Source organism: Achroia grisella, unplaced genomic scaffold (assembly GCF_030625045.1).
Source record: "Achroia grisella isolate CSIRO2021 unplaced genomic scaffold, CSIRO_AGI_Agris_v1 utg874, whole genome shotgun sequence".
Lineage (NCBI taxonomy): Eukaryota > Metazoa > Arthropoda > Insecta > Lepidoptera > Pyralidae > Achroia > Achroia grisella.
In genome coordinates this window covers 3,913,124-3,927,511 of record NW_026713051.1, presented here as the reverse complement: position 1 = coordinate 3,927,511, position 14,388 = coordinate 3,913,124, and the positions used below count along the sequence as shown (strand labels likewise).

At 35.0% G+C, this 14,388-nt stretch overlaps 1 protein-coding gene across 1 annotated transcript in view; it reads right to left on the bottom strand.

Moving 5' to 3' along the window:
* Positions 1 to 14,388, bottom strand: part of LOC131853083 (E3 ubiquitin-protein ligase MYCBP2) — a 134,464-nt gene that overhangs the window by 38,156 nt on the left and 81,920 nt on the right. The window contains exons 35-37 of the mRNA XM_059203893.1: positions 10,064 to 10,292; positions 5,035 to 5,172; positions 1,057 to 1,272 (exon numbers count right to left, since the gene is read on the bottom strand). Of these exons, the coding sequence (XP_059059876.1) occupies positions 1,057 to 1,272; positions 5,035 to 5,172; positions 10,064 to 10,292 (583 nt within the window). The remainder of the gene's footprint in view (positions 1 to 1,056; positions 1,273 to 5,034; positions 5,173 to 10,063; positions 10,293 to 14,388) is intronic.

Here is a 14,388-nt window from a genome sequence, read left to right as displayed (position 1 = left end):
ATAAAATGTCGGTATATTCCAGAATTTTTTCTTTGTGTGTAACAAACGACCAAACGACTATTTCGAGCAACAACCGGGCAGAATATGGGAGTGTGAGCTTAACGCAGCTAGATTTTAAACATCGACATTTTAATAACTGACTGATATATGGATCGAGAACCTAACCTACTTCCAGATGACCTAGAAAGTTTTGAATTTAGCACCCAGCTAGGTGCAGTGAGGTACGGGGATGGGGGGTACGCTTGCCCGGATACCCTAGATACTGTATCCGCCCCGCCGGCCGGGCGTACTGTATCTAGCCTAGATTTAGCTCATAGCGCTCTCATCGATGTCCTGGACCCCCCTTTCCCCTGCGACCCCTGCGCGAAACGCTCCTGTTGCGCGTCCCAGGCATTCCCCCCCCCCCCCCTACCGCGCGGGGCGGAGATAAAATTGATTGCCTGAAAATTATTTAAAATCGTAATAATTTAATATTTTATGACTTTTCCTTTGTGTACGGTAAATTACCAGGCCGGACTTCTAGACTACGTGGAGTGCGTTCAATTTTTGACCCATGTCAGTCAATGATAAAAAAAAACGATTTTAGACTTTATATCAGTAACCATATGAGCCACAGCAGCGAAGCCAGTGTCTTTTTCTGAACTTAGCTTACGTTTGAATACTCCCACATATGATGATGATATTTAATGATGAAACTACTAGAAATACGAATTATGATACGGAAATGATATGAGTATATCATTTATAGTACAAGGTTCCTGTAGCCATCTTCTCCAACAATACGCGAAGTCACCATTAAAATTAATAAATCGTCACTGTAGTCCAAATCTCTGCTAAATATATTGTAAAGGACTTGCCAATATTCACCAAATTGAATAAAAGTTACACTGATACATTTATATATAAATCCTTTTGTTCTAGTCAAGTCCTGGGAATACAAAGAAATGTTGGCAAATTGTATACTTGCGTCGTCACCACACACAGAAATATGTTTTCACATTATATTAAATAAATTTAAATGATATAAGGAAACAAAGGAAAGCCCTAGGCACTTACCTGTGGTGTGGGCTGCTGATCGAGAGTGCACCTGAACACGTAGACGCCTGGCGCCCGCGGTGTCCACAATGCAATGTAAGATCCGTCGGGCTGAGACCGGATGGCCAGGCGCTCAGTGGGCACGCGCCCGTTGTTCGTGAGCACAGCGCCTGCGCCAGACCCACCCCACTGCCCACTCAAATAGCGCAGCTCCTCAAAAGAGTATATCTGGTATGGCTAAAAATGTAAATGTAGAGATACATATAAAATACACCTAATTTCTTGCCCTTACCTAATATTTAAGCCTTTGTGCATCTACAGCCAAATAACAAGTGGTAACAACTCTTGTACCAAAAATCTCAAAACGAAATTGGGTTGCCGAAGCTACATATTCATATATTACGTCATTTTAATATTTGAATACAGTAATAGTATAGTGTAATGATGTATGTATGATTTCTAAAAATCTAAACCCAGAAAAGGATTTAATTCAGATTGCAATGTATTTAATTTATTTCCTTTTTACGTAAAATTTATGGGCGTGAACGTAGTTTGGGATGATATCTTGAGAAGATATATTAAAATTAATAATTGTTTAGGCTTATCATTGAGAAGAATCCTCCTGCATTGATTGATAAAGAGAATAAAAAAAATAACCGTATAAACTCAACTAAGAACAATGATGTTATTCTTAGACAAAGACGTCGCTAACCATAACAGAAATATCTGAGAATATGAGAATAATTAACATGCCGTCGAATATGAGAATAATTAGTATGCTTTATTATTTATCAGCTGATTTAGAAGTGAGAACCGCTATTTATCAAAATTTATTATGAATTTTATATAGCTATCTTTCAGAATGCACCCGTTATTGCAGTTGCATCCGGTTAATCAATACAGCTACCTAGTTTATTGATTCTGGGCGGTGCGAGCTCGCCCGGGTCAGCTAGCATTGCATATAATATTATGTACGTTATGCAACCCAGCCCTAGACGGAACTACCTAGTGTACCTATAATAAACACGTTCAAATGATTGATTAGTATGAACAATGTATGCATAGCACATCGAGTAAGTTCAACTAACTGGTCACTGTAAATACCACTTGTGGTTAAAAATGCGTGCTTAATGGTTTTATTGCCGTTCCGTTGGGAAGACATTACCTGCTATATTATAGACATATGACACATTTGGAAAGGCACTTCATATGTATTCTAATTACAACAGTGTTTTGTCATTGTCTTTCAAATTAATTACTCTAAGGAATAAAACAATTCAATATAAGTAACCCAGCACTACTTAAAATAGGTAAATTTTGAATTGGTCCAATATAAATAATATGTATACAGATAGATAGGTAAATAAAACCAAATTTCGACCAAGATGAGTTTGGATTTAGAAAATACTTATACATAATATTCGTAAGCCCATGTATTGAGGAGGGCTATAGTTATATATGACTCTATGACTAATATGATATTGCAATAAATATGTCGCCAAAATAGGCAAAATGGACTCAGATGAAGTTTAGAGTAAAAAATAAGACACGAACTTTATTTTCCTTATTTAGTTTTCTAGCAGAACTTTAATATATTTAATCTATCAATAACTTTTATCGTCTCGTCGTTGGAAAATTACAGCCACCAAAGCAATTTGTTCTTGTTTAGCAGATAATAAAACCTTGGCATTGGGCTTTTTTAATATGCCTATTAATCTGTAATTACACTGCCTAATCTGACCCTACATGCACAGCTTAAAAACTGCTTAGCGATTAAATAGGCATGACTGAGGTACGCATGCAGGCGATTTCTTACATAGACTGTAACCACCTCTATGTAAGAATTCTACCTCCGGTAAATCCTGATGTCCCAAAAGTAAAGAAATATTCCAAGATATCGATGACGACTCTTTGCACTGTTTCTTTGCTGCTTCTTCCAAAACCTACTCTTTGTAACACGGATGTATTATCACGTCTTATTTTCCCCTTATGGGGTAATAATATTACTCTATACTCACTACTGCATAAACAATATATAAAAGTCATAACTGGCCTTTCAAAGAGTTATACAGGCCAATAAGTTACCGATCACGGTTTTGCTTGACCTACTTACGAGGGGAATTAAAAAAATTACGGAGGGGAGGCTAAATAGTAATAATTAAAACTCAAGACCAGTTTCCTTATTTAATATATTATATACACTTAACTATAATACACGTATTCATTAAATCTTTCAATTAACTTATTAACATTTACTCAGAGCCGAGAAATGTTGTTTTTGTTGTAGAAATTGCACCTCTTGACCTTTTCATGTTGGAAAATTTCCTCGATGCTCTATGTTAGTTTCAAAAACATATAACATTATATATAGTATTATATATTCATTTATAAACTTTATTTACTATACAATATTATGCCATATATATTTTACATTACATGCCTTATAATAATTACATTTTATTCAATATGTACTGTAACAATTTCTTTTATTAGTTGATTGTGCAACGTAGGCTTCCACCAAATATTTCCAAGAGTTCCATGTGTGGTTTGTCACTATTTTGGCTCTTCTCCTCCTTGTAGGTCGCTTTGATCACATTAAAAGTTCTCGAGGCTGATGTGGGTTGCATAACCCGTCCCGTACGACTCTGGCACATAATTATGTCCCATTCACATTTATATTCAGGCATATTCAGATCTAAACCTTCACTGCAGGCAATCAAAGAACAAGTAACAATACTTAACTCGCCGCTGCATCTTGTTCGGCATGAGCATTCTCATCACCTGCCTTTACCTTTATAATCTTAAGAAGAAAGTTGTTGTCAAAAATACACTCTGTAACTTACACTCCGATCTTTTCTACAAGCTTAATTTTTTTAAGAGCAGCTTTTAATATCATTTGTAATTTGTCGCTATTTTCTGTTTCAAATTAGTCACTGCCTTGCAAGTAAAGGTAACAGAGTTCTAAAATAGTTTGACGAGATATTTAAGACTTGATAATTCCTTATATTCTTCTTTCAAATTCATTCCCGGAATGATTTTTTAATTGACCAGCGTACCGCTAATAAGTGTCACAATCAGTATAGGTAAAAAAGTAGTCTTCTATCACCATAACAAATAGTATGAACGAGTTTGGGAATAAAAGTGGCTAAAATTAGATGCACAATGGCCGAAGTTAGGTAAAATGATTGATACTTAACGATAAATTCAAATATCTTTTAAATTATTAAAGTTTAAGGTATATTATTCTAAACACCATCACATCAGTTGACAACATTGATTTAGAAAAAGTATTATATTACGTACTTTAATCATTAAAATTCTGTAACTTCAGCAGTTACGCTCATTTACGCTAGTCAAAATAGGATATTATAAAAGTGGATAATAAGTATAATACAGTTCTTTAATGGAAATAGCGGTCAAGCTGACTACCTATATTATTAGAAGTGGTAAAAATCGCCTATAAACATGAATAGGAGTGCGAACAACACGTTGTCATATGACATTTCAGATATCATCATCCCATACGTTGCCATTTCAGAGGAAAAGATTGTTATGTCTCTTATCCCTTAATTAAGATCACTCCCTAATTATATATCCAAATCAAAACCCTACAACCGGAACACAGTTTAAAAAGCAAACTGCTTGATTTGACACAGAGGTTATGGGTTGAAACATTTGAGACAGAAGTACCCATGTAGACGACTATTTACAAACTCTACCTCGGTAGACTATGCAGGAAAGTAAAAGTTTTAAATAAAATTCTATACAAAACCTCCTCGGTAATGTTAACCTGCTCACAAATTATAATAATAATAATAATAAATTTATTTGTAATGTCAATTTAAAAGGTTATCATGTCATGATAATACTGATGCTTTCGTTCTTGTAACCGAAATGATACTTTTCTAAATAGAGCATGCAGTACTAGAGAACTAGAGTGGAAATGGAACATCAAGGCCACCCATTCTAGTTAATCTATGTTCTTTATTTTAAACTTACCTTCATCATTGTAATGGCCTGGAAACACATTGCATCCTTCTTACAGGGTTGGTATGGGATGTCAGGCAGGTTGCCTGGATGCCCCACTGAACTTCGGCTTTGACGCGAGTTAGCGTCTTCCATGCGTTGGACCACCACCTTAATATTTAACAGTTACTATACAAATTCAGCAGAAAACAATACTCAGATGATCAAGTATTTATTAAAATAAATGCAGCTTTCAACAAATTTTTTGACCTGTTTAATTTCATTACTGGTACACATATTATGACAGGAACAATTGTCCTCATTTTCGTTATAATTACACCCCATGAGAAGCCGGGTGGGACATCTAGTTTCCAACGAAAGCAGCTAGTATCTTTGATACAACAATGTAAGGCAGCCACGTCACGTGTTTTCGTGATAGATTCATTAAATAAATGATGAGAGGAATGATAACATGGTTCGCGGCAAGTCAAGGCCTCCGGCGTGATCTTGGAAATTATATAAATTAACCTCTTTCACACTATGTTGCTTATCATAAATTGATTAGGATAGGTTTAATTGCATTTCTATTCTCTTCCGTTATGGTTAGATAATTTTATACATAGTTGCTGTTTATGAAGCTCCTAGCAGTTACATTGTTAAGAGTGATAAAGTTATCAAAAACAGATAAATGTATCCGTAGTGAGAATGAATATGTATGTATATATACACGTTAGTTATAAGAAAAGGTATTCTTTAAATATTTCTGTATTTAAACCTAATTAAATATTTATTTGAAAACAATAAAGATATTGTAAACAGTAGCATTACCACACTAATCATGATCAAATGCTATTAAAACCAATACATTACCTACCTTCATCAATTATTATTTAAAGATCTCTATTACAGATGGGATAGTTAGAGTAATTGACTTGACAGTGTCAAATAGAATTAATACAACATCAACTCTAGAATCGCTCGACATAATATTTGAATCAAAATTTCCGTCGAACACTGTTAGGGGCGAGCTTACCTCTGAGGCTATTTATTTACCTCGTATTAGTTTGTCTTGTTATCTGTGTTTACATCTTTGGAGGTTCCAAATATAAATTAACAAAGTATTTTTAAGTCACAGTAGTAACGCTCCACTTTGGATTTTTTATTTCTATAAATAAATAACATATGGTTGCAAAATAACAGACAATATGCAGATAAATTGCGCGTGTTAACATCGCGCATTACAAGCTATTGAACCCATTGCATAAATGACCACGCGACAATGAGTTAATACAGGATAATCAAACGGAGAGATGGTCTGGCATATTGAATAGGTAATAGCAAAATTGATACATGATAGGGTACAATTGACATTCTCTGATTTAGTTATTGTAGCGTTCTTTGCTCCCGAGTCAAGTGGGCATTTACACAGTGATTGTTATACAGTGCCACTGTCCAACTCGTTACTCAAAATTATTATTAGTAATAATAACTTAGAACAAACAACTTTAGATAACACAGGGGGAAGGGTAGGTACAATTAGTAATGTGGACTACAACCATCCCATTACTAGCATTATAGCATGTCAAGTTGACTTTCACGTGGTTCCCTCTGAAAACCCTTTTGAAATTCCTGGTTTTGTAGCAATGGGCAAGTGACCTGATCTCATGCTCATCTCATCATAAAAATATATTATCCAACGCCATCTAGTCCAAAATGAAGCAGGGCTTAAACTATGGGTAATAAATAATCGAACAAACATTTTATGGATAGTTTTAATACTACCACCTATAGTCAGTATATTAATACAATAATCAATGTGACGTATGTTGTGATTTTATTTATTATCAATAGATGGTGTTTCCAAATATATGTGCACACATGACGTGGGCACTAGTTAGTCCTACATAAAATCCTTAAAAGTATTTTATGTACGATACAATTTAGCAGCCGATCTGTACGACCAATCTAGTTAGTGGATCCCATCAATTGCGTAAGGGAGGAGGCTAATTTGGTTAGTCGGGCGGACGTCCAGTAAATCGACCCGGTGCGCTGGTTCAGTGCTATACTCGTATGGTCTCATATTTCTATTTTATTCCCTTAATTCTGTTAACGATCCGCTTTGAAAATGCCTTTACACATAAACAGCACCACGACCAAATAAAAGTCTATCGTGACGCTCATGGTATTTCTTACGTATTCTCATGACTTGTATCTTGTAATTTTTCTGTCTCTTAAAATTCATTCTCGTAAACTGAATGCCATAAATGTAGTATAAAATACATCTTATTTGATACGTTCTGACAGTACCGCCGCGCTATAATGGCTGATGTCGTCTGTCTTACAACATTCGTCTTTTCTTGCTACTGGCATCATTCTTGTACACTCGTGGAGTGGATCGCCTATCGCTACTTTGTGTTGGTCTGTCCATCGCATGGGTGATCATCCACGGAGTCTACTACCTTCAAATCTGTATGACAAGCCGCCCAGCAGATACGTAATTTCTTCGTGAGACGAAACCGAAGAAGGTGATTATGTTATTGTAGATAAACACTGTAAGGCTGAATTCTTTATGAGTATAGACAAATTGATTATAAATTTAGTCCATAGTATCATTCTACTTAAACACTATATTTCCAGAACGTCGATCAAAAGGATCGACGTTCTGGAAATATAGTCTTCTCATTACGCGCTGGGTCCAAATCTCCGCAGAAATATGTACGTACAGAAATATGGTAAATAACACTGGGGTCCAAATTTTCAGTTTCATTTTGTGTAGCTTATCCATATCACTTCTCGCCAAGGCCATACATCTCCCAATATCTTCCATTTCATAAATATATTAAGTTATCTTTAATAATACTGGTTCGGTTTCATCAGCGCTTTCTAGAAATTGAGTACAAAATGCAGTTTTTACATATCCTGATGTAAGAAGTAATTAAAGGAATCATTATCGTCATGTTAATTTGTATCCACTACCGGAACCAGGCCTTCCATCATGTGCGAACTTCTGCCATCAGCATCCATCTACTCCCTGCTACCTTCTTACAGCCATCTTGCACGAAGGCGCCTGTACTCTTTTGACCGTCAAGGATTTTACTTCTCCATCTACCAACGCTATCTCACCAGATATAACGCTCCTGCTGCCCCTTCAGTCAGACAGACTTTGAGAGCTATGTCGTCCACTTTGAGCCTCCATCGAATTTCCTTTGTTCAAAATCCCTTAGAGAAACTCTAAACAAATGCATTTATTAATTTGTAAACTAAGCCTGTGAATGTCCAAATTATATATATGTGAGGTTTACATTAAGATTATTAGAAAATGACAACTGTTAATATATAACTAATGGAAAGGAATGTTGTGGTCAAAAAAGCTATTGCGATGATTAAACAATTCTAATGTCGGGAGACGCTTCATATAGCCCGCATTAGTAAACGACAAAAGGTCTGTTTTAAAATTTGTTGTTTTTTGTTAAAATCCGAGCGTTACGATAGGCTCGCCCCCTGCGACCGAGCGAAATCTGGTCATGTTAAGTGTTGCGTCCACCACGCCGGCGACGACGATTGAGGATGTCTCTTATGACTGCCCCATCTGTGTTAACAGTCCTGATTGTATATCTTTATTATGATTATTCTAAAATATTATTTATATAGGAATACTAACACTACATACATTATGACTGTTATAAGAACATTGAAAGTGTAACATATTATTTGGATGCCTATTAACATTTTCATAACATATACATACGTTAACAAAACCCATAAGTAGTTATTTATTATTACTAAGGTGTAACAACTTTAAAATTATAGGTGTACTACAATCATTCTGCGAACTTGAAACTGTTATAAAATATATGTAAATATACGAGTATACAGCTTTTTTTTTAAAGAATGATGACAAACAATTACATATATGTATATAATGTCTGTCATTACAAATACATATATAATGACAGTCATATACATATTGATAATTTGATTAATTGATAAGCATCAGTGAATTCCTAACAATAATTCTCTGTGCAAAATTAGTTAAATTTAGAAAGTAATATGATATATGTACATTGGCTCGACGATAATTCATGACGGTGCAACCCTAACACCCGATTGTGATCTAATTTACAGCACTTATGTCTTTCATTCAGGGTCACATGCATTCATATTATTTTATTCTTAACAAATAAAATAAAACTACACATTTTTTTTAAGTATCTGACGAAAAGTAGTGACCGTCGGCGTTGGCTACATTTATTATATAGGCGACAGTTACCTCTACGGACATCATGTTATCATGTAACACCCGTAATACTAATTCCGCGCCATATCATTCCGGTGTACTAAGATATAGAGGCATCATCCATGTCCTGTAATTTTATTGCCTTGTCTGTGTGGGAGATATACACATACGAAAAGAAAAATATCAATCACCCAGTTCAGTAGATTACTAAAACTGGTACTTATATGCATTTAACTACAATTTTTTATTAGGACTATATTGTATTGCCGTGCTAGAGTCACGGCAATATAATAGAGCCTGTTGCCTGCCATTACAACTATACCAGACAAAAATATGGTCAAGTATAGTGGGCAATTCAAACCAGCGGGCTTATGGAGCAGCTGAAGACCATATCATATTCATACCATACTCAGTTGAAGCCGTCTTGATTACGATCTCCGTTTGAATAGGACCAGGAATCGATCGTAAGTACGACTGCTTCGACATTTTCGCAAGCGAGGACGGTGTCCTGTGTTTTTGTGACGACGAGGTAGATACGTACTGGGAATAACAGTAGGATATTTGCTGCCGTCATGGGATTATCAGAACTTGCCTCAGGCGAAGTTGTCGGGCAAGGATATCAGTCGGGTACAAATTCATACTAAGTATGAATGAAAATAGTACTTCTAGACTAGACAAGTCTACCTCACTAAAAATGCTAGTGTTATACATATACTAACCAAAGCAACGCACAATGCGTTGTTTGGATAGGTTGGCTATTTTGTATGTTCATATATATTAATATTATGTATATGTATACATATACAATATACATATAGTATATACCTCAACTTTTAACGCGGGTGATGCAACAATTTCTCCATACTGATCACGGATGGTAATGGCCAATGAGGTCATAACTGATGGTTGTGGTGCGGTCGGTGGCGGCTTCATCTCGCATTTAGATGGTTCCACCCTGGACCTCGGAGATAGCCAACAAGCTAGACGGCCGCCAGCTGTACTCTCGGCTCCCGCCACGAAGTCCGATAGAAATTGGCGCTCAGTAGAGACGGACCTGTTAAAGAAATAGTAAAATGAATATTGTATTCTAACATAAACTAGGGGGGAATGAGGTTAGAAGTAATGGAAACTATTGGCCCATTACAAGTTGACTGACTATCCTATTTGTCTGGTCAACCTCCACGCGACTCCCCTTGAAAACCAACGTGGTTCAGTCCTAGTAAATTTGTCAGAACGGGCCTGACATGGCTTTATCCTTATCCTATCATTCACTACTCGCACCCCGCCACTTTCAGCGCATTACTACATTTCTATTGTATCATAGGCTGGCAGGTAATACTGATACTTAACCGTTTGCATTTTGACACACTTTTTATAGTTGTCATTGGAGCATACAAGATTATGCTATTTGGAATGCTAAGCATAGCTAATTTATATTATAGTCAATCGTAATTATGTGGAGGAAGACGCCATTAAAAGTCGGTAAAAATATAATACTTTAAAATAAAATCAGAAATAAATACTAATACATATTAAAGTTAATAATAAATATTAAGTTTATTTAAAAGTTAAATAATGTTAGCTTTACTTCGAATCGTGGATATTATTGAAGTATAATTTTGTTTGTAAATCAAAATCTTATAAGACAAGATATATAAACTACTCAACTTTTATTTTGCTGCTTGCTTTTTAAAGAATACATGAAGATAGTTCTACAGAGGTTAATTGTTACAGAAGGAGTAAAGGTGTTTAAACTATATATGGCTCTATACAATTGAAACAAAATTATTTTAGTAGACGTCCACACCATGCAAATATATGGATTCGAATATTCTTCAATGTGTGACTTATGTAGGTAGGCTCTGCAATGTCTAATTTAGGACCTACAATTGACACGCAAAGGGCATACAATTGCAAAATCTATTTATATTAATGACGTTAGAGAAGAATAACACATTATGGGAACTTTCACATTTAATATTAATAAGATCTGGGTAGTAAGATGACACTGGATGACCCTAATTGTATGTCCAGTACGAAAGAGTCAGATTCGTGTAGGCGCAATTGGCATAATGGGTGTCTTCATAGCGAGGGAGACTTCAAGTACCGACCGATTTAGCTGGTATATTATATAATGATAACACTTTTGTTTCTAACATGTTTTTTTTTATTACATTGGAACGGTAAACAAGCACAGTGCTTGACTGATAGAAAGTTGTAACCACTGATTACATGAATTTCATCACAGACGTACAAATACATTATTACGCCCCAATCATTCTCTCATTCCTTAGAAATAGTAACTTATAAATATAATAAAGTAAATATAATGTCTTACTCTATATAATTTAACTACCATATTTCATCATGCATTTTTTTATCCAGAACAAAGTACACATGGCCATCTAGTCCAGTGTTAAGAGTACCAGACATTTAATATAAATATTTCTTTAAATGCATGGAAAAAATCCAGACCAATACAACAGTCATACTAACAAACATACAAACAATCATGAATACAAGTGTTTGCATCGTGAAATAAATCGAACACGCAACCGTCAAAGGTAAAGCGATGTGCTCAACTGCTAGACTACCGAGGCCGAAATTAGAGTAATATACTCTATATGACATTTAAAACCTCTCCCTTTTTTAAATTAGTTATAAAAGCATAATTATTATAACAGCAAACGTTATTCTCAATTTATAAGGATCTGTTTGTATTATTGTGATATAAATATAGAATTTGATTAACAATAGGCTCCTTCACTGTCCTTCGCCGATTAGATTACAATTAAGTATAAATACAAGTACGTAAATATTATGTCTACTAAATGGTTCTGAAAATATTATGTCTAGCACTGAAAGCCATTAATTTCAATATCCCATAGCATCAATTTCCAAGAAAAAAACTGTTGAAATTTCAGCAAAAAATAGTGTCTGGTGACACTGTGACCGACAGACGGGAGGGACACAAGTCACACTAACAAAAGTATTACCTTTTTAATGGAATGGTGTAACGGCTTGTGCTAACGGAAGCGCTGGCGGAGCACCGTAGTAATGGATAATAGGATGAACATGAGGTTAGGTCAGTTAGCCAGTGATGAATCCACAAAAAAATATCACGATAGTTATCAGTCAGTCAGTCAGGAAACCTCGTGATGGTGACATTGTTATCAATGAGCCCATTATTTCCCATTACTAACTATCTTCTACCTACCACTATCATTTTCGGTTCGGTATTATAAAATAAAGATATTCTGCTGAGATGATGGCTGATAATAGCTTGGCAGGGGGAAAGGGGATAGTAATCAGAGATGAAGGAATGATCTTATTGCCTCGCGATGTACCATTTCAGGTTGACCTCCTCGCGGTTCCCCCTAGAAACCATCGTGATAAATTCATGGTGACTGTCCCACGATGGGCTAACTGACCCGACCTCATGCTCATCTTATCATCCTTCCCAGGTGCCCCGCTAGCGTAAACTTTTAGCGTAGGCGGGTGTACTATTCCATTATGATACATAAAAAAAAAGTAGCTTGCGCATACAATGTTATAGTTACTTTTATATATTTATAATTTTATTTACATATACCTATTTTATTTAAATGAGTATGTTAGATTTAAAATTAGCAAACATTGAACCAAAGAAATGATATTAAGACTGAAAGGTGCAAAACAGGAATATAGACACATTCTGAGCCTATAGACAGACGGTTATATATGATAGATGTTTGAAAGGCGAGTTTGCAAGCTTCGTATACAATACATACCAGTTTGAAACTGAGGGGATTACTATTTATTTTAACGTGTGAAAGATATTTATTCACAAGCTGCATATGCAACTGTATTGTAATAAAAACCAACAGTTTTAATCAAATATAGTAATGCAGCCAGGCGAGAACCAACACCATAGCTATTACTTGCAATAAATTTAATAATAATCTTTACTCATTATATTACAAAAGATGACCTTTAAATTGTGCATATTGAACGAACAAGGTTACTGTAAGTATTTATTCGTAGGATAGGTAAGTAAATACAGAATACAGTCGTATATGGTAAACAATAGTCGATTAGACTCTTCGATGGTTAAAACAAATAGTAAGAAATAGGGGACTTGACTTATCAAGAATATGTAACGTGGCACAGGACATGTGATGTGAGTGCATCTGTTGCATCTCTGTTGATCTCAGCGCGGTGCAAGCAACTACGATACTACCAGTATCTCCCGTTTTGAGCTGCCCGCATTATCATCGATAAAAGTATCGATAGTGGCTAGCTCATAAAAATAACAATATTCATTTAGATTTTTTTATTTAAGTGAACCTATAGATATAATATATAATACATATAAAAAAACGTTATAATAGTAGTAATTCATGTGCTAGAAGATACACCTTCAATTTTAAAATTATTACAATCTTAAATTGTGATAAAAAGTTAAGTTTCATAATTATATCTCAAAACATATAATCATCATAATCATTGTCTTGCTGAATGCAACTAAGTTTTTGGGGTCGGCGCAGTATGTCATCATCTACTGCTCCCTATAGGCTCTCCTTTTTTACACAGCAAAATGAAAATGATCAGATAGCAATCAAAAATTATTTTCTGAAAAAAATAAAAATTTCATTACCATAATTGCACGCTTATTACCTTGAAATCATAATTGCGTTCCTAGTTAATGAACCTGTCATTTAGTAAAAATGTTTTCACTAATACTAAGTAATAATTCAATTATAGCTACAAGAAGGTGACTTTAAATGTATCGCATTTAAGTTAAGTTTAAGTTTTGGTAAGAATTATAAGTAAGTATGGTAAGAAATATAAGACAAAACATTTATTGGGTAACTTTATTATATAAATATAACCCAAAACAATAATAGTTACAATTTTGGTCTCTTTAGGTTTGCGTTGTTACAAGCTGATCATAAAAATGGCTTTAGCAATTTAAGCGCATATTTGAGTCGTTGCTACAATTTACAAACAAGAAAGTTATACACTATTGTTACTCAAAATGCGACGGGGTATAGATATAAAGCCGCCGGCTCAGCTAATGTGACATAATTAAATTCGTCAAAGTTCGGGAGTTGGCAGACATTCAGTTGATTGGAGAGCTAGAGTAATTACGATAATACATACAATCTTGT